Source organism: Triturus cristatus, chromosome 10 (genome assembly GCF_964204655.1).
Source record: "Triturus cristatus chromosome 10, aTriCri1.1, whole genome shotgun sequence".
In the NCBI taxonomy this organism is placed as follows: domain Eukaryota; kingdom Metazoa; phylum Chordata; class Amphibia; order Caudata; family Salamandridae; genus Triturus; species Triturus cristatus.
This window is the reverse complement of record NC_140593.1, coordinates 1,039,861,546-1,039,883,389: the sequence shown is the minus strand read 5'-3', so window position 1 is coordinate 1,039,883,389 and position 21,844 is coordinate 1,039,861,546. Positions and strand designations below refer to the sequence as shown.

The 21,844-nt window shown below is 45.1% G+C and overlaps 1 protein-coding gene across 2 annotated transcripts in view; it reads left to right on the top strand.

Moving 5' to 3' along the window:
- CPSF4 (cleavage and polyadenylation specific factor 4) overlaps window positions 1-21,844 on the top strand; it is a 109,831-nt gene that overhangs the window by 61,963 nt on the left and 26,024 nt on the right. Inside the window, exons 4-7 of one of the 2 annotated variants that reach the window (XM_085629123.1) lie at window positions 1,266-1,358; window positions 3,633-3,726; window positions 5,400-5,469; window positions 20,632-20,799. In XM_085629123.1, coding sequence (XP_085485249.1) covers window positions 1,266-1,358; window positions 3,633-3,726; window positions 5,400-5,469; window positions 20,632-20,799 — 425 coding nt within the window. Of the gene's footprint in view, window positions 1-1,262; window positions 1,359-3,632; window positions 3,727-5,399; window positions 5,470-20,631; window positions 20,800-21,844 lie in introns of both variants that reach the window. The other variant, XM_085629121.1, reaches the window with a different exon arrangement.

Sequence of the window (21,844 nt, the reverse complement as noted above, 5' to 3'; positions counted from 1 at the left end):
AGAAACAGCAAAATACAGAGTGACATTACTGATGTCGACATTTATAACATCTAATCCAACATTTAAACCATTGAGAAATAGTGGCATATTGATAATAGAATCCCAGAGGTCCCTCACGCCATCCAAAATATTCTGAAACATGCAAGAAGAAAACACTCCGCCACACTACTGTCCCAGTATTTCGGTATCTTGTGAGAAGGAGACAAAAGGGTCTAGGTATAAACCACGATAATCCGCTCACCTCTTCCATATTTTGGGATGCTTGCTTTAAAAACAGGAAGCTCTAAGCTCATACAGAAGTCCAGCCCCTTTCTCCACACCTCCCCCAGGGGAGGGGGTGTGGCCTTTCTATATCCCGCTTCGCCAAAGTATGACCCAGGAACGGTTGATGGCTTTTATGACTATTGCCCCCATACCCTCCATAATATGTAAAAGAGCCAATCTTAGCGAGATAGGTATGTCCCACTCCAGCACCTCCGAAAGACCATTCATAACCCCTTGCCAAAACCTCTGGAGTGTAGTGCACTGCCAAATTGTGTGTATCTAGGTGCCCTCAGTATTGTCGGAGTGCAGGCACAGTGGGGATTCCACCAGGCCGGCCCTCCACACACTTTTCTATTTTGATATACATATATTTATTCAACCAAGCAAAAACTTCTAATTTATTAGGTTGTGCTGCATGCAGGAGAGCTACTCACAAACAGCTGGAGAGCTACCAGTAGCTCACGAGCTACTGTTTGGAGAAGTCTGACCTAAATGTATATATAGTTAATCATCCAGTCGCCCAATCGTGTAAGTGATTTGACATATAGATGGGTTAGCTAAAAGGGGACTAGGAATGGGTGTGGAAATGGGAGGTTGTATCTTTGGGGTAGCGAGATGAAAGGAAAAAAGTGCAATAAATTAGGTATCCACCTAATAGAAATTCAATGCAGTGTATTTTTAAGGAGCCAGAGTATTGTGCACTTTATTTACCCATGACAACTTTCAATTTTGGAATAAGTTATTGAACAGTGAGTTAGTTGAATGCTGAAATACTTTTCACACGGTGCTGATCTTAAAATCTTGGACATTCTTTGTATATTTCTCCTCTTTTCTACAGCTGTTTACAGCTTTTCATGTGGAATCATTTCCATGTTCAGCCAGGTGCTGTTCATTGTCACTATATGACATGTAGATTTGTATGGCGCAGCTTTTCACCCGATAGGGTATCCAGGCGCCAGGGACGAAGTTTTCTAAGCAGATTCTCGTTTATGTTGTAGCAGAGTGCAGCAACAAAGAGTGTCCATTCCTACACATTGACCCGGAGTCGAAGATCAAAGATTGCCCCTGGTATGACAGAGGCTTCTGTAAACACGGTGAGTGATTTATTTATAACATTTATTTTTGTGTTTACGCACTGTACCATTACACTGAAGTTATTGTATAAAATAACATTACACTTGAGTATGATGGGATAGCTGTCTTCATGACTGCACAAATAATAGCAGTAAAAAGACCCTTAAAGGAGTGGGATGAACTGGCAGGTGTGAGACAAGAAGGATACAGAAATTTAGAGCATCGGTGTGTAGGCAGTGCTTTCTAATTTGTGGTGATAGATTGAGATTACTTCATCTGGAATTGGTTGTAGAAGATTATATGATAAATGCAGAGGGCAAATTAATCCCAGTAGCCAAATGAAGAACTTTAAGACACTAGTTCATGTGTCATTATGTTTTTATGATTTTGTGGAATTGTAAAGCAGGTAATGCTGATAAAATGGACTGTAGGTCCAGTTATGCCTCGTTCCCTTTGGAATATGTAATAAGCTACATTAGTAGGGGATTTTAAATTATTGTAGTTCATCCTTACGAGTGTTTAACCAAGGTCAACATAGTAGAAATATTTTTATTTGAAGTAGACGATAAATATACCTTTTTTTTTTAGCACCTGGGCATGTATTAAATCTAGTGTTTCATAAGGAACAAAATCAAAAAGGCATCCAGTTGAGATCTGTGCAATAACGTTTAGACTAGAATTGCAATCTCATAACTTTGGTCTAGAACTGTAGTAGAAGCACCGCAACCTTCATTATGCAAAAATCAGATATAGATTATTTTTTTTAAATTGATAGGTAAACTTTATTGCATTAAAATAATATAAATAATCAAGTTACCATCCACCTAGCAATACTGTACATTTAACATGTGCATTTCTCTTTTAATTTGCTTCATGAAGCCAATGTTCATCCATTACTACTTTCTGGTACATTATATCCTCATGAAGTCCATATGTACGTTACAGTCAGGGTAGTCTATTAATTGGGGAATCTTAGTCTCAGGAGCATCTCCACCCATTCAGCCAGATCTTCAGTTTCCATCTCTCGTTGAGAATTTTATAAGCGACTGCTCTGTCAGGTAAATATTTCTTCCAGGCCTCGTGTTCATGGTCTCTCTGGAACACCTAGTGGATTGTGATTCGGTGTTCAGCTAACACATTGACCAAAGCTGCCATTCTTCTCATTTTACAGTTGCATGTAATAAAAAATATGCCTAGTAAACACTGCTTCACAGACCTTGTGGGCAGCCTACCCTTGAACACCTGCAGGTCCTTTATCACACTGTCCGAGAATCCCTACACCTGTGGGCACACCCAGACTATTTGTGAAAAGCTTGCACCATAAATGCCATACTTTGGACATATTGATGCCACATCCAGGTAGATCCTGGTGAATCTAAGGGGTGTAAGGTAAGTTATCGGAAGATAATGAACTTGGACAGTTTAATGTGTGCATTCAGAAAAACACTTTTAACCCGCAAGCAGGCTTTTCTCCAATCTATATCTGATAAAGATTATATACTCTCCTGTGACTATCTCATGTCCACCTGACTTGTTTCTGCCACCAAGATGATATACACCAGCAACTACCATCTGCAACCAGCCAGAGCAAGAATCCTTGCCACCACCCCCATTGTCGGAGATTCCGCCGGGAAAGCCGTCCAAATCTCTTTAGTCACCTGTGCTACTAGTGTGTGTGGCAGAAACTGATTAGGGCCAAGATCAAACTTACACCAGGCCTGTTCCTGTGTGAAGAATATATAGGTCCCCTAAAGCCGAAAGCCTCCCTCTCACAACCTACTCCGAGACATAACCGTATTAATATTTTTATGTGGCTTTAGAATCCCAAACAGCATGTTTGCATTATATGATTGTCGTTTTAGAATCACTCTGATCACTCTTTCCCGGATCCTACTCGGCTGCCTGACCAAGTAGGGTAAGGTTTAAAGTGTACTTTCCCCATCAAAAAAGCCACAGTCACTATACCTCTGAGGTGTGTCTCTACCATTAGGGCCTTTTCTCGATTATCATGCTCATCAAACCAGTGTTACCTGTTGCAGCTGTAATGTGAAATCAGTTTGGTTTTAACTACTGTGAAATGCCTTTTTTTTTTGTTTAAAAACTAACATTCAAACCCACGTCTTCAAACTTTATCTATTGTAACTTGCATTTGTAAAAATGTTTATTTCTACATGTTTGATATCTAACAAACTGCCTTTTTGAAACCTGTGCTGAAGACTTTTTAAAATTCAGTTTTGTATTTTTTGGACTTGTAACATTGTGGTGTAGGTAAATTTATTGTCTCTCTTCCACAGGTCCCATCTGTAGACACCGTCACACTCGAAGAGTCATCTGTGTTAATTACTTGGTGGGATTTTGTCCAGATGGGTCCAGCTGTAAATTCATGCAGTGAGTACTTCCTGTGTTCTGCCTTTGCTCTTACCTTCACAACCAGTCAGCTGAATCTTCTTCAGAGGACCAGCCTTTCTGTCTGTTGTGTCCTCATAACAATGAACAGGATACCAACGAGATGAACCCTGGAGATGAGTTCTAGTACCATTTGAGATCAAGGGTCATTAAATATTCTTTCCTCAGCAGTCATGCGCAATAATATTTACTCCAATCAGTGTTCTTTCAGGTTCAAAGGTGTTCTGAGAAAGAGCTGGTGATGAGGCACCTTTGGTATCCTTGCCTTAGCCAGTGATTGGATACATTCCCCTTTCCTCAATTCTTACCATTTGCCCATAAAAATCCACCGACTTTGTCAGCACTTTGTCTTTTAACTTTGTATTAACCTCTCAGTGTCTCTCTTTAAAAATGGCCATAGCCCTCTTTCTTTGAGGGAACCCGGTGTCCCCTCTCATGCCCCCCATTATTGAAATGAGGGAACATCCCCATTCCATGTTCTGGAAACAACATTCCATATTTTTTTTGTGGACCGCAACTAATGTCTGAGAGAGTTCTGGGATGGATTAGGTTTCTATCCCGCGAGTCCCCATTTGGATTCCCACTTGCTAAGTGGAGGCTGTTGTAACAGTCAATTTTATTGCCAACCGTATCGAACCAAGTATCCCATCCCTACCAAGTGGGCATTAGTTGACACTAGAACAGCCTTCCTTAGCTTACAATTAATAGCTTTGTTTTCTAGCAAGCAAGTACTCAGTTGTGAATGGGGCCACTGCATGTTTTCATTATATTTTCCAGTCCTAGGATTTTCATAGGTTCCCAATTATTAAAAATCCCAATGCCTAGTAGGGGAATAAAAGAATATGTATGGTGTGCTGTCAGATTTCTTTACTTGGTATCTTCAAATCTTTGAGCTATCCAATGCTTAACACACGTGTAGTCTCTACTCAATCGGTTTCTCCTTCTAATTCAACTATTTTTTAACTGTTGTTTGCAAATGTTGGAAACAAAAAGCAATTAGGGGAATGAAGAGCACAGAGAGGGAGTGAGGGACTGTGGGAGAAAATGGAGTGAATGAGAGGGACTGAATGACAGAGATAGACAGAGCGAGTAACCGTGAGAGAGTGCAAGATAAGGCTCGGTTGAGAGATTAAAGTGTTGAAGCAGTAGCAGTCTGAAAGAGGGAGATTATCAAAGCCATGTATATAAATATGGTTTATATTTATTGAGAGGCTGCAGTGTAAAAATAAATCCCACAATACCTGGAGGACTTTTTTTATTTGGTTTGAAACTGGAGCATCATCATTTATATGGAAAAGGGGCAGCTTGTTACTCTATCAGTGTCTTCAGAAATGTTTTGTTTAGCAACGCATGCCATTTGGGAAGAAAATGCCGTTCCATTCCACTGACTAAAACATTGCAATTTAAAGACTTTCAGACAATTGGTTTTCTGTTTATTGGAGAACCTATTTTAATTGTTTGTAATTAGTTTATAAATTGTGGCAGTTAAATATACAAAGTATCAATAGTTACATACACACAAAATCAGAATTTTGCAACCCCTTATTAACTCCGTTCAATTGGTTCATGATTAACAAATGAGCGTTGGCTAATCAGAGTTAAACTGGATGATGTTCACGTTCTTTTCTTAATGCAATTTCTTTTTCAAATTGCAGTCCTCGTTTTGACCTACCTATGGGCACTGAACAGCCGCCGCTACCTCCACCGACCCCATCCATGCAAAAGGTATTGTTTTTCTCATCCAATCAAATGCTGTTGAAATTGAAATGTCTTGCACATGTCTTTCTGAAGCTTACAGTGCATTTACAAGCAAGTGAATGTGCTCAGGAATGAAAGTTTACCAGCAGCAGCCCTAAAGCTAATCAGCTGTTAAACGGACTACTGGTTATATCACGCATTTGAGAAATACAGTATGTTAAATGTTTTTATAGGGACAAGTGGCAGTCTCACTACTGATGCATAGCTACCTGGAACAAAAGCAATTGTGATTGTGGAACCTTCTCTGTTTTTTAAGATTAGCCTCAATGGCACCACATGGTGGTGTTTGAGGGTGAAGCCTTAAGTGGAATGTCATGAAACATGCTTAATTGTATGTTGCTGGGCATAAGTATCCTTACACATGCATTGCAAGTAGTTGTGTCTGCTGGCACCGTGCATATGAGAATTCAATGGGTGCATTAGTGTAGGGGATGAAAATACATCCACCATCAGCTCCACAGTCTTTCCTCACTTCCTCTGGCTTGTAGCATGGGAATAACCCCACTGTTCATTAGTACTGTGGTTCTTTGTAAGCTTGGATTGGCTTGTTTACATGGAACAGAGGCACAGGACAATGCCTGATGTGATTAAGTTAAAAATAAACCTAAACGTCTTATGCTGGAAGGCAGTGTCGATCTACTTCGGTACAGTGTCACCTCCCATACAGGCCCAGTAGCATTGTTGAGTTTGAAGGCCCAGAAAAACCCAGATCAAGTAGCCTGATCCATTTAGGACTCTACATATGCTGAGTATCCAAAGCGTGGGAATGCTTCTCCTGTTGGTTGGAGTTGTTAGTACTCCAGCATGGTGACATCTGTTGCACAATGTCTCGGTGAGAACTGGAACCTAGTGCTGTGGTGTACTGGCTTTGGCCACTTTAAGTCATGAAGGGTGGCTGTCTCTTTTCCTATGCAACTGTTCTTTGGACAACGCAAGGTTGATGGCGGCCTGGGCCAAGCTTCATTGGTAAGGAAGATCCAACCCATGCGCTGGGTCTGTTGTGGCAAGTGGTGGCCAAGAATTTATGAAAAACCCAGTCTAGTCTGCTCAAGCGTGTGCCAATTTGCAGGGGATGTATGTACTAAGAATCACAGAAGAGTGCAGGAACCGACTGCCTTACAGACTTACTGAGGTGAAAGATGCTAACTCCCTCAGTCACAGTCCAGCAGAGAAGTATGGGGACTCATTGCCTCACAGGCCGTTCGTTTCAATTAACTCAGCACCTAACAGACCAAGTGTGCAAAAACCTACCTGCCCTAATCCCCTGGAGTGGAGGTCGGTCCAGGCCACCAGATCCTTCACCGTCTGCCTGTGCTGTTTCCGTCAGTCCTGCTTGCCTCTTTTCCTGTCCCCTTGGACTTTCCCACTGGCCCTCTCCCCAGGCTTCTCAAGGCACTTCAGTTCAACCCTTCCCTCTTCCTGATAGAGTGCGAGCCTTCCCACCAACCCCTCCACCAGCCACCCAAAGGAAATCTGCTTGCCTCTTCCCCAGCAGGTCCCTTTATTCCCAACCTCCATTCACCTGCTACCACTCCGCAAGCCACCTGCAGTGCTCCCATCAACATTTCCCTACTTCCGGGAGCATGGTGCAGGCCTTTGCATAATAATGGGAATTCTTGGGAACTTGTGGGATTCCATTGCCCACCTTTGGTAAAATGCTGATTCCTCCAATATCGTGGTAGTTCTTGCCAACTTGTGAGTAATCATTGGAGGATGACCATTGCCAGTATGTGCCTTCTCCAGTATTGAATCTTTCATAGATTCACATGCTTGTATCTTCCCCGTCGTCATGGTGGTAGTCTCACGGTAACAGAATGACCACAGCAGTATAAGAAAAACTGCATAGCAAAATCCCATAGGGAATCCTCTTATTTGGTAACCAAACCTCATCATTATGTGGTCCAAGACTCAGCCAATCGGCTGCTAGCCCTGACATCACACTCCCCAGCAGAGCCTTCCTGCCTCAGATTTCCAACCGCCTTCGTGTGAGGAGGAGTCTCCCTGAGCTCTGCTCAGTTTTGTTCCTGTGTGAACTTTTGACCTCTTGTTCATCTGGAAGTTCATTCCCTTTACTGGATTGAGGTACTGTGCTTCATATTTCTTGCTTACTATGACTGAAAGCTCTAAAAAGAGGCTCTTCAGGTCCTGCAGATCCTGTGGAAAATCTAGATTGTTTTCTGAAGATCCCCACAAGGACTGCTTATATTGTCTGCACCCAAAGCATGTGCCTAAAGACTATTGAAAACCCTGCGTGACAGGGAGGCACGTCTTCTGCTGTGGCTTCAAAAGAAGGTCACTTCAGAATCTGACTCTGAAGAGGAATCTAAAACATCAAAAAAGAGGAAATCTTCTACTTCTGAAGAGAATACAGAGCTTAAAAAGCAAAAGACAAAAGGGCTCCTTCGTCTTCATTGCCTCATACTCCTCTTAAAAAATCAACAGTCTAGAGAAGTCTCCTCAGCTCTGTCGACGAAAATTGGGGCGTCGCCGGCTGTGATTACTATGAAACCGTCGACGACTCCATCGACGACTTCCATCTCGACGACGACAGCGGCGTCTACTGCGACGACTAAGACTTCGTCGTCGAAGAAAGGCTCGTCGACGATCCCGTCGACGGGGAGGGCGGGTTCGTCCTAGTCGACGGCCCCATCGTCTTCGTCGGCGAGGACTTCGTCGTCGACGACTACTATGTCGACGATAATCCAGCTTTCCACGCCGACGAGATCTCCGTCGATGGGAGCTCCGTCGACGGCAGCTTTTAAGTTTCCCAAAGTAAAGACAATATCTTTAAAATCTATTCCATCGTCGACGGGCTCGTCGACGAAGAAGGCTAAGTCGACAGATTTTACTGCCTGGACAAAGATTTTTCCGCTTCCCCCATCTAATCTGCTGGAATTGCAGTCAGAAGATGAAGAGTCTTCAGGAGTGGCGTATAGTCCGTCTCTACTTCGGATTAAGAGTCAAGAAACGGACGAGGAAGAATATCATGAGGTTCAGGAAGTCTTCTCTTTCCAAGATCGTCCTGCACGGGATTCAAGGAGATATGAGTCATTTCACCAATCATACGACTACGAGGAAGAGGAAGAACCTCAGCCTAATAGTAGAGAGGATACTATCTCAATGCCAACTTCCTTAGTAACTGACTTGCGGCTGATGATAACTGACTACTATCGGCGCTTCCCTGACGCTAACTCTCAAGCGCCACAAACTACAGATAAGCCGGCACAAGTGCAACCACCTCATTCTTCCCCCAAGACTACTTCTCAAAGAATTCGACCTCCACCAATTGTGACAATTAGAGACGATTTGGAAGAAAGTGACGCGATCAACCCGAAGGAGAGCTTCTTCAATATACGCAGGTTGACGATGAATGGGACCAATATATTCTCCCAACTACTCCGTCTCCATCTCCGACAACGGCGCAGTCTCCACCACAAGATATAGGAGGCTTCCATGATATCATGGAGAAAGCGTCAAAACGTTTTGAGCTTCCTCTTCCAGTTCAGGAAGCCAAATGTTTCCTCTATGACTTCAAGGAGGATTCACGCAAATCCATTCGGTCCATACCAATAATCACACACATTTGGGAGGAAGGATTGAAAATAATGAGGAACCCGGCTTCAGTGGCTGCTTCAGTTCCTCGAATAGAGAAGAAATATAGAGCCCCAGAATCTTCTGCGGCCTGTTTGATTGGTCATCCGCGACCGGAATCGGTGGTGATGCAGGCCGCCCAAAGGAACTCAAAAAATCCGGCTGCTACATCAGCAGTTCCCCCCCGGACAAAGACGGAAGACGAATGGATGGTGCAGGGAAGCGTTTTGCGGTGATGGCAGCGTCTTCCATAAAAGCTTCAAATTCGTTAGCCCTCATCAGCAGATTCAATAGGCAGATGTGGTGTGATATAGCACCTTTGCTAGCTCATCTGCCAGAGGATAAAACAGAAGAAGCGGCTGCTATTCTAAAGGATGGGGCTAGGGCGGCCTCGGAATCCATAGACATCGCTATAGATTTGTCCGCAGTAGCATTCAGACAAATGGCAGGTGCAGTGGCCCTGCGAAGACCAGGATGACTGAAGGCCACTTCTTTTAGACCAGAAGTACAGGCTAAAATAGTGGACATGCCATTTGACGGAGAAAACCTGTTCGGAAAGCATGTAGATGATGCCCTCCAAAGTATTAAAGCTGACACGGATACAGCGCGGGCGCTAGGATCTCTTCAACAGGGCAGGTTCCAATCCTTTCGGAGGAGAGGATCCAGAGGACAATTCACACAAAGATCTTCTTTTCAATCAAATAGATATCAGCCATACAATCAGCAGGGATATCGCCAATACTCAAATAATCAGCAATTTCGCTCCACAAACAATTATCAGCAACAGTCCAGAGGAAGATCATCTGCGAGAGGTAAATCGCAGCAATCCAATCGACGACAATGACTTCATCAACGCATCCGCCACTTGTCCGAGAAACAGCATGCATTACCTGACTTCATTTTATCAATCAATCAATCAATCAATCATAGGCATTTGTATAGCGCACTGCTCACCCGGAGGGTCACAAGGCGCTGGGGGGGGGGGGGGGGGGGGAACGCTACTGCTCGAACAGCCAGGTCTTGAGTTGCTTCCTGAAGGCGAGATGGTCTTGCGTTGTCCGGAGGTGGATGGGGAGGGAGTTCCATGTCTTGGCTGCCAGGTAGGAGAAGGATCTTCCGGCGGTGGCTCTGTGAATGCGGGGGACGGTGGCGAGAGCGAGGCTGGCGGAGCGGAGCTGGCGGGTGGGCTTGTGGAAGGTCAGGCGGCTGTTGAGGAACTTGGGGCCCAGGTCGTGGAGGGCCTTGTGTGCGTGGGTGAGGAGTCGGAACGTGATTCTTTTGTTGACGGGGAGCCAGTGCAGGTCTCTCAGGTGTCCGGAGATGTGGCTGTGTCGGGGGATGTCCAGGATGAGTCGTGCTGAGGCGTTCTGGATCCGTTGGAGTTTCTTCTGGAGTTTGGCGGCGGTGCCGGCGTAGAGGGCGTTCCCGTAGTCCAGCCGACTGGTGACGAGGGCCTGGGTGACCGTCTTCCTGGTCTCGGTGGGGGATCCACCGGAAGATCTTTTGAAGCATGCGCAGGGTGTTGAAGCATGAAGACGAGACGGCGTTGACTTGTCTGGTCATCGAGGGGGAGGAGTCCAGGATGAAGCCTAGGTTGCGTGTGCGTGGTCCGTTGGCTTGGGGGTGGCTCCCAGGGCGGGGGGCCACCAGGAGTCGTCCCAGGCGGAGGGTGATGATCCCAGGATGAGGACCTCCGTCTTGTCTGAGTTCAGTTTCAGGCGGCTGTTCTTCATCCATTCGGCGACGTCTTTCATCCCTTCATGTAGGCTGGCTCTGGCGGCGTCCGGGTCGCTGGTGAGGGAGAGGATCAGCTGGGTGTCGTCAGCGTAGGTGATGATCTTGAGGTTGTGTTGACATGCGATGGTTGCGAGGGGGCTCATGTAGACGTTGAAGAGGGTGGGGCTGAGCGATGACCCTTGTGGAACGCCGCAGATGACTTCGGTGGCCGCTGACCGGAACGGGAGGAGGCGGACTCTCTGGGTTCTTCCGGCGAGGAATGAGGTGATCCACTCCAGGGCCTTCTCCTGGATGCCGGTGTTGTTCAGGCGCTGTACCAGGGTGCCGTGGCAGACAGTGTCGAACGCTGCGGAGAGGTCCAGGAGGATGAGGGCCGCAGTTTCCCCGTTGTCCATTAGGGATCTGTCGTCTGTGGCTGCGATGAGGGCGGTCTCCGTGCTGTGGTTGGCTCGGAAGCCGGATTGCGAGTGGTGGAGGGATCCGTTGGTCTCGAGGAAGGCGGCTAGCTGTCTGTTGACGGTCTTCTCGATGACTTTGGCAGGAAACTGGAGGAGCGAGATGGGGCGGTAGTTCTTGAGGTCGGAGGGGTCTGCAGTTGGTTTCTTCAGCAGGGCACTGACCTCGGCGTGTTTCCAGCACTCCGGGAAGGTGGCGGTGTTGAAGGAGGCGTTGATGATGTCGCGGAGGTGGGGTGCGATGATGTGGTCGGCCGTGTTGGAGATGTGGTGTGGGCAGGGGTCCGTAGGGGATCCGGAGTGGATGGTGTTCATTGTGCGTGTTGTGTCTTCGGTGCTGACTGGGGTCCAGGTGCGGAGGGTGGCGGTGGGGGGCATCGGTTCAGTGGTGGGGTTCGTGGTTGGTGGGCCGAAGCTGTTGTGAATGTTGGCGATCTTGTCGTGGAAGAAGGCTGCGAGTGAGTCGCAGAGGTCTTGCGAGGGAGTGATGTCATTGTTTCCGGCGTCGGGGTTGGAGAGCTCTTTGACGATGCTGAAGAGTTCCTTGCTGTTGTGGGTGTTGTTGTCCAGTCGTTCCTTGAAGGCTGTCTTCTTTGTGGCGCAGATCAGTTGGTGGTGTTTGCGGGTGGCGTGTTTGAGGACCGTCATGTTGTCTGTGGTCTGGTTGGTGCACCAGGTGTTCTCTAGGGAGCGGCAGTTCTTCTTGGAGGTGATGAGCTCGTCGGTGAACCAGGAGGCTTTCTTGCTGCCGCGTCTGCTGGGGGGGTTCTTCTTCAGTGGTGCGAGGGCGTCTGCGCAGTTGGTGATCCACTGTGTGAGGTTGTTGGCGGCGTTGTTTGGGTCCGTTGAGCTGGTGGGGTGGTTCTGGCTGAGGAAGGTGGTGAGCTGGTCACCGGTGATCTTGTTCCAGCTCCTGCGGGGGGCTTGTTGAGGGTGGTGGTGGGTCTTTGTTTTACTGAAGCTGAAGTGGACGCAGCTGTGGTCCGTCCACTGGAGATTGGTGGAGTGGCTGAAGGTGACGTATTTGCTGGATGAGAAGACTGGGTCAAGCGTGTGGCCGGCGTAGTGGGTGGGGGTGGTTACCAGTTGCTTGAGTCCGAGGTTGGCCAGGTTGTCCAGCAGAGCAGTGGTGTTGCGGTCCTTGTTGTCCTCCAGGTGGAAGTTGAGGTCCCCCAGGAGGATGTAGTCGGTGGAATTGATGGCGTGCGGGCTGACGAAGTCTGTGATGTCTTTGCTGAACTGTGTGCGTGGTCCCGGTGGTCTGTAGACGAGGGTGCCTCTGAGCGTGGTCTTGGGGTCGGTGTGTATCTGGAAGTGGAGGTGTTCGGCGGAGGTGAAGGCGTCATCGGAGTTGGTCGTGATGCGGATGGTGTTCTTGTGGATGATGGCGATGCCTCCTCCTGTCTGGTTGACGCGGTCCTTCCTGGTGATTTTGTAGCCTTCTGGGGCGGCGATGGCGACGTCGGGCGCTGAGGAGGCGTTCATCCAGGTTTCCGTCAGGAAGGCGATGTCTGGTGCTGTCGAGTCGAGGAGGTTCCAGAGTTCTACGGCATGCCTGTGAACGGAGTGGGTGTTGAGCAGGATGCACATCAGGTGTTTGTTGCTGGGGCTCGGTTTAGCAGGTGCGGTGTTGGGTCGGAGGCCGGTGAAGCGGCAGGTCAGGCAGGTGAAGGGTCCGTGGGTGCGTCTCGGGGTGGCTCGGTAGCAGGCGGTGTTTCGGCCGGCGTTGAGTGCGTGGAGGGTTTTGGTCTCGTAGATGTGCAGAGTGTGCTGGCGAGGGCGAGGACCAGGGGGTCTGGCGCTGGGCGCGATTCAGGCGCGGACGGGCGCAGACGGGCTTACCTTTGGCGCACCTTCGGCGCTCAATCGGCGCTCCCGCTGCGCGCGTCCGCTGCGCGGTCGCTCTGGGGGCGTCCTAAGTAAGGCGCCGGGAGGGAGGAGCAGCTGGGTGGCGGGAGCGGGGCGGCGAATGAAATCACAGGGGGGCGGGGCCGTAGGGAGGCAGCGGCGGGAAATTCCAAGAAGCAGCGGGCAGCGGGAAATTCCCAGGAGCAGCGGGAAATTCCCAGGAGCAGCGGGCAGCGAGCGAAGGAATCTGCAGGCAGGAGGCGGCAGAGGCAGGCAGGAGCGGCAGCAGTGAGTGGGGCGACCAAGCCCTGTGGAGGGCTGAGCGGTCACCAACTTGGCTGTCGATAACAACAGACAGATGGGTTTTGGATGTGATTCAACATGGCCATACCCTGGAGTTTGTAGAAAAGCCTCCAAATCAGCCTCCTCTGCACAGGAGACAAGAACATCTATCGGCCCTCAAGGCAGAGGTTTTAACGCTACTACAAAAGGAGGCGATAGAAGAAGTCCCGCAGCGTCAACGAGGGAAAGGCTTTTACTCGCATTTCTTTTTCATAAAGAAAAAAGACACATCAAAATGGAGGCAGGTAATGGACCTGAGAGGTCTCAACAAATTCATCCAAAAGAAATCATTTCGAATGCTATCCCTACAGGAAATACTCCTTCTGATTGGCAGAAGAGATTATTTGGCATCCCTGGACCTCTTAGATGCTTATTTTCACGTCCCAATCCATATAAATCACAAAGTTTCTGCGCTTCATGGTGGCGGGGCGCCATTATCAATTCAAAGTATTGCCTTTCGGCCTAAAGTCGGCGCCGAGAATCTTTACAAAGTGCATGGCGCCAGTAGCGGCGCATTTAAGACTTCAAGGTCACCAGATTTTCCCTTATCTAGACGATTGGCTCATAAAAGGTGGTTCATTCAGGGAAGTCCAACACTCTCTTCAAGTTTGCATGAACCTTTTCAATCGCCTGGGTCTCAGAGTCAACCTAGAAAAATCACATCTCAGACCATCGCAGTCCCTTCAATTTCTGGGAGCTCTAATTTGCACGGAAGAGGCCAAGGCTTACCCTTCAGAGGAACATATTCAAAAGATCATACAGCTGACAACACAGTTGCAAATAAAAATGGCCGTTTCAGTAAGAATCTACAAATCATTATTAGGGATGATGTCCTCTTGTATCCCCCTACTTCCAAATTGCAGACTCCATATGAGACCTATACAAGAACTGCTAGACAAGCAATGGATTCAGTCGCAGGGATCCTTCGAAGATCGAATAGTTATCACCCCTCAGATCCGAAAGGCCCTGTCATGGTGGAAGATCAGAGATCATTTAGCGGAAGGACTGACATTCGAATCGCAGAGCTACCGTTTCGTAATGATTCTGTCACGATCTCGAGCAATCTCCACAAACAAAACATATTCGGCTAAATGGAAAAGGTTTTGTCATTGGTGTGCATCTAACGATCTACATCCGTTGCGAGCCTCTTCGGATCAGATTCTTCCATATCTGCTGACGTTGGCCAAATCTGGACTCTCTCATATGTCTATGAAAGTACACCTGGCCGCTATTTCAAGGTACACCAGAGCGCCTGACCGACCATCTCTTTGGTCTCAAAGAGTTAATAAAGAATTTCTCAGAGGGCTTTTCAGAATGTTCCCTCCAGTTTGAAGACCAGTGGTTCCTTGGCAACTTAATACGGTTCTTGCACAGCTAATGAAACCGCCATTTGAGCCTATACATAAGGCGGAATTGCAATTTATCTCATGGAAGACAGCGTTGCTATTAGCGCTGACGTCGGCAAGAAGAGTCAGCGAGATACAAGCTTTCTCAATTGCAGAACCTTTCCTCCAATTCAGGCAGGACAGAGTGGTTCTGAGGACGAACCCCAAATGTATTCCTAAAGTCCCCTCCAGCTTTCAGCTGAATGAACCGGTGGTTTTGCCTACATTTTTTAAAGACCCGTCAACACCGGCAGAAAGAGCTTTACACTCTTTGGACATTAAACGATGTCTGAAATTTTACATCGATAAGACGAAATCGTTCAGAAAGACAAATCAACTCTTTGTAGCCTTTGCTGGCCCCAAGAAAGGTGGGGCACTTTCTGGATCTAGTATCTCAAGGTGGATATCTTCAGCAATCTCCTTGTGTCATCTTAAAGCTGGAAAGCCTTTACAAGACAAAGTACGTGCGCATTCCACAAGGAAGATGTCAACTTCTACGGCTCTATTCGCAGGGGTGTCATTGCCAGACATCTGTAGGGCTGCGACATGGAAGAATGCGCATATCTTTACTAGACATTATTGTCTGGACACGGCATGGAAAAAGGATGCAGCAGTGGGACAGGCGGTTCTACGGCATCTATTTCATTAAGGTATTTATCATGGTATACTGCGATGTGTGTATATAGACGTATATGTATATTTAAACAAATATTTTGAATACTGTAATGTATGTTAACTTTCTATACAAAAGAGCAGAGCCCACGGTTTATTGGGGGTTCTAGCCTGGAAATGCAGTTTGGGATACGTACTGCTTGCTATTCTGATACAAGCATGTGAATCTATGAAAGATTCAATACTGGAGAAAAAACTAGTTACTTACCTGTACACTATGGTTCTCCAGTATTATCTTTCATAGATTCACATGCGGCCCGCCCACCTCCCCATTTCTCAGGCAGAACCTCATTGTCTCTAGGTGTATTTTAGTCACGCACTCGGGGATAGAAATCTGAGGCAGGAAGGCTCTGCTGGGGAGTGTGATGTCCAGGCTAGCAGCCGATTGGCTGAGTCTTGGACCACATAATGATGAGGTTTGGTTACCAAATAAGATGATTCCCTATGGGATTTTGCTATGCAGTTTTTCGGGGAAGATACAAGCATGTGAATCTATGAAAGATACTACTGGAGAACCATAGTGTACAGGTAAGTAACTAGTTTTTTCCCTTGCATAATAGTAATTCTTTCAACTTGTGAGCACCCATTGGATGTATATTGCCCTCCCTTGGTATTTTGCTGGCCCTAACACTCTGATACCATGCTGACCCTTGGACAGTGGTGGTAATTATAGGCATTTTGTTGTCACCTGTGGGCCCATCTGTGGTAAAATGTGGGCTCAGGCATAATCGTGGTAGTGCATGGGAACGTGTGAGCTTCTGTTGAATGATGCTCATGTCCCACATGTGCTGGTTGTACATAATTTTAATTCTTGCAGCTTGTGAGTTTCTGTGAGAATGATGCCCCTTCCCCACCACTGGTCATATGCTGGTCTTAGCACCTTGGTAACATGCAGGCACTACACAGTAGTGGAATTCATGGCATCTTGTGGGCTTCAATAAGATGACACCCATTGTCCCCACTTTCTGGCTCTTGCATAATGGTGGTAATTCATGGCACCTTTTGGACATCCCTATGATGTTGGCCAAGTTTGGTAATTTTTGATCTGCCATAATGGTGGTAATACGTGGCATGTTGTGGGTATCAGTGGTACGATGATGCCTATCTCTGCCATTATGCTAGTCCTGGCAGAATCTTGGTCAGTCTTGACAGGCTGTAAACATTAATGGGATAGTGTTGACACAAATATCAGTTCAGTTCAAAAGCTTTTATTCGGTTTGTATGATACAACCATATAAGCTAAACAGTAAAATAAAATAAAATATTATTTCCCATAACCTTAGACCATTTAGCAGTTTTTCCTTCAACGAAGTAGGGTATTCCCTCAGTGTAGTAAAGTGACTTGTGCATGAATTTCATTTTAGCCATAACAAAACACATATTCATAGTATTTCATAATAATATAGATTTCCTAGCAGCTCTACTTTTCAATATAAAATGTGCGACATGAAAACAAACATCTGGACTCTCAAGAGAACATAGTAATTTCATAGCATCAACTGTTAAACGAACATTATATTTTAAAAGGATAGGCTTCAGGTAAAATTTCCTCAAAAATACATAAAATTTGCAAAATAACAAAAAATGACAGCAACTCTGTTTGGAAACATGATCACAAGGGCATTTTATGTTGGAACCCTCTCCAATTGTGGGGAAGGATACAAGATGGTGGGCAATGCCCAGCCTTAAACGTACTAATACAAATCGCTGTGATCGTCTGGACACGTCCACCAAATACATCTGGAGACCACTTTTCAGATCTAATTGCCTATAAAATACAGAGGTCTTTTGGGTCCTAAGCAATTTGTTTCTTTCTTCCCCCTTGTAGGACAAAAACAAATCTTTTATTTGTTTTTTGGAAAACGGTATTGCGTAATCTGACTCCTTGGAAATAATAAAATCAAATAATATACTGTACCAATGAATGATATATTGCAACCATGGAATAGGGGAGCAGTAATCTAACTTAAGGCAATCTCTAATTATGGACTGTGTAAACTCAGTTTCCAAGACCGGTTTCTTGATGTATTAGGTCAGTTGATGCCGAGGCCGGAGCACACAGCATCCGTTTGAGGAAACTATTTTCATCTTTTTGGAGTTGGACTGTAGAGGAATAACCCCACAATCCAGCTTCATACAAGGCTGAGGAAACACATCTTGCATTATATATAGTTACCATATCCTTTATTCTGTGGTCCCCTATTTTTGTAGCAAAACGAAAAATGCCATTAGTATTCCTAGTCATTTTGTATCTAATGTTTTCTTGTTCGCTAGTCTTATTTGCCATTACCATCAAAACTAATGCCTAAATAACAAAAGGTTTTAACAGCTTGAATCTTTGAGCCTTCTAAAAAGAAAGACCGCGATGACTTCATTTTCTTGCCACATATCATAGTATATGTCTTCAGTTTGTTAATTAAAAGTTTCCTACTGTGAATAAAATCAGTAAATTCATCAATAAGCCGTTGAAGGCCTAAAGAGGTACGCGAAATTAAAACCGCGTCATCCGCATATAACAATACCGACACAACAGTGTTATCTATTTTTGGTGCGTCTGCCGGGGTATTATTTAAAACCATGGCTATTTGAATAATAAAAAGGGAAAATAAAAGAGGTGCCAATATGCACCCTTGCCTAATACCTCTTCGCACGGCAAAAATGGGGTTCGCTCACCAGTAGGCCCATATCGTACGCTGCAGGAAAGTTTCTCATATACCCTTCCTAAAAAGAAAACGATCTCTTTTGGGGCCCCCGATTCGAGCAGTACTGTCCAAAGGAGGGAATGATCCACTAAATCAAACGCACTGCTCAAATCTGCGAAGCATAATTTTTTTTTCCCTCTTTTGCTACTGTGTATTTGTTAATAAGTAGGTCCAGATTTAAGCATTGTTCAATGGTCCCTATGCCCTTCCTAAAACCATACTGAACGGAAGTTAATATTTTTAGATCTGTGGCCCATGTTTCCAATCTTTTTAAAAGCACCCTACTCATTACTTTTATTGAAGAGTCTAGTAGTGATATTGGACGATAGTTGCATGCTTCAGAGCGCAAACCCTTTTTATGTAAAGGGACAATTAATGATTGTGCCCATGATGTTGGGAAATTCCCCAAGGCAGCAATATTAAAAATACTTGTGAGAATTGGTGCCCATAGGTCCATTACGTCCTTGTATAAATCAATCGGAACACCATCCGGTCCCGGTGCTTTACCCCCTTTGCTATTTACCATCCCTGCCTGTACCTCTTCAACACTAATTGACAGTGCTAATGTAGGCCACGTAAAATCATTAGTTGAGGGAAAGTTTAGGGGCACCTTGTCCGGGTTAAAAATTTTAGAAAAGTGTTCAATCCATTCCGTACAATTAACATAAGACGTCAGTTCAGGAATATGAGTATCTTTTAAAAACGGGCTATTTACAGTTTCCCAAAAGAGTTTAGTGTTATTAGTTTCACTTGCCATACTTAGTTTGTCCCAGGCGTCTGATCTGAGCACCTTTTTGTGTGCCAACACAGCTTGTTTATAGTCAGTGCGCAACTCATGGACAAGCATTTGGTTACGAGGCTTGGTTCTCAATGCCAGTTTCAATTTATGTAATACCTGGGTACATTCGGAATCGAACCACCTCGTTCCATCCTGCTTCTGGCCTTTGGTATTTCTAGTTAGTATGCTCCTAATTACAATATTTATATTAGAAAATTCAGTTTGTAACATATCGGGGGTAACCTCTTCACTAAGACAGTAGTTGATACTATCTCTACATATACTGACCACATCCATTTAAATCTTATGTGGGTCCACGCCATCCCACTTAATTCTTGTCCCAATCGGCCTAACAGGGAGGATGTCTAAGATTATATCAGCTGTATTAGTCAGTCTATTGCCCCAATCTAGCAATACTATAGAGATGCTACTGTGGTTGCTATCCAAAGGTCCATATATAGACTATTCTTCGAAATTAGGATATGGTCTATATTACTATTCCCGTTCCTCCCGGTAAAAGTTGGACGTTTAATATGGCCCTTTCTCCTGGAGCAGTCTAACAACTCAAGGTCAAACTTTGCAATTAATGTGTTAAGAGTCATACCATATTCACAGTGTGGAAAATGTAGCATATCATAAGGGTTGTCTGTTCAAAATATTGGTGGTAATTTCCATATTATTGGCATCCATTGAATAATGCTAATAATTTGTGAGATATTGTAAGGATTCCTGGCATTGGCACCTGCTGTAATGCCAGTCTTTTTAATGGTAGTTTGACCTGTGGGCATGCGTGACCTAAACTCTAGCTAATTGGTGATAATTCTGGAGCATTGTGGGCAGCCATGGTACAGCAGTGCCAAGAAATGCATGTAAGTACCGTTCACCATATTAAGGTTTATGCAGAGTTAGAAGAGGGAACCACCACATTTTAACACATTCAATGTGCCCACTAGTGTACATGCTTAGCTAACCCTCCCATGACAACCTATTTTTGCCAGTCCCCAGGTTTTTGAGAAAGGGGATCGGCAAGGCAAAACTTAATTATGTTTTTTTTTAACTGCCCTATCTTTCTGTTGTTTATATTCTGGGGTGGATTTGGTTTAGGCTGGCAGAGCCTTACTTGTGTGTTATGTGGGAAACACTTTTTTTTCTTCTTTGTTTAGTGTGAATCCATTTGGTGGGATCAATTGTGTATGGCTTAGATCCTTCCTTAGCTAGTTGGGAAGCCATGTCAGGAGACTCGGAATAAAGTGAAATTAGTCCCTTGGGATTAATCCTGACTACAAGGATTGCTAGGATAATCCTAACTCAAAGGTTTGTGTACCAGAGAGCACCATCTCACCAACATTCATTGTGAGAAGTTGACCATATCACTCAGAGGACTTTAGCTTACTTAGGCCGAATTAAGCTTTCGGACACCTGCTTCTGTTTTTTCCATTTATTAATTGACTGGTTGTAATATGTACAACCTATGTAAACAAAAGGGCCAATGGTCCATCAACAGATTATTGCATACTCCTGCCCCCCAAGAGCCTCAGCGTCCATTAGGATTTGTGTATTTTTTACTATTATCCTAGTTCCAGAGAAATTAAGAGTGTACATTTTCCTTTCTCTTTTAGAACAACAACCAAGTGTTAAACCGGTCATCCTCTCTGATCCAACTCACAACTCAGATGTCTCCTGTAAGCGTGCAAAGGACACCCCAGTCCAGTGGAGTGGGGCAGTACCAATCAAATCCTATGGGAAGCAAGGGTCCCCGGCCTCTAGAACAGGTCATCTGTTATAAGGTAAGTGCACTTATGTTTGTTATTATCTTGACACAACAAAAGTAATTCAAGCCATGTATCTTTATAAAATCAATTTTTGGTCAGCCAACTCAAGCATCCATTTCCTGATGACCATGAGAACAATGGTAAATTCATAGTTATGAGTTTAGGGCATCTTCAGATATCGGGTGAACAATCGCAGAATAGGTTTTAGATCATTTTTTTTCTAGCCTTTATTGGGAACGGAGTTTTAAGACTTTTGTCCTTTTGTTGACAAAGGTCCCACTGTTACCTACATTTTTTGCTCCTTTTTCGACTACTTTTTTACCCTGCAAGGGAAGATCAGTGTCCACATACTTTGTTGCCCTATTCCCCCTCTTCTCAACTGATTGGGAGCTTTTTATGCCAGCTTGCTGAAGTATTCAGATTCATAGACTTCTGGATTTTTTTTTCTATTTATTACAACACAATAAATGCTGCTCCTTTTCTTTTGTTTCTAAAGATTGCTGTGGATTAAAAAAAATAGCCTGATGGTCAATTTGGAAACTGATTGAAAGATGAATCTGTAATTGTGTCCTGTCCAGGAAAACCCAGTACTCTGTGTTTGAGATGAGTTGCAAAATGTATTTATTTAAAAGTAGCAGTGATCAAAGAGAAATCGGGCAGAAATCACACAGGCTTTTACCAAGGAGAGGAGCTCACTAAGAGCAACTTCTCAAATAAGATTACATGACTTGAAGTGTTGATTTTCAAGCAAGCAGTAGCTAGTGTGATCCTATGAAACCAACTCAAGGCAAGAGGTGTTTGGATGTATCAACACAGAAGCAAGGCTTCCACAAATACATTTGTTTTCAAAATCATGTCTCTGGTGCAAAGATACAAATCCTGCCCAGCTATGAAGGGAGGGCTTCCAGTTAAGTCTTATCACAGATGGCTACAACAGGTACACATTAGATACTCCATGATCTTGCAAATTGCATTCAGCATAGTATTCCTTTATCTAGGCAAACCTGATGTCTTTCCGACTCCTCCTTGAGCTGAACCTTTGCCATAATCTGGTCCGCAA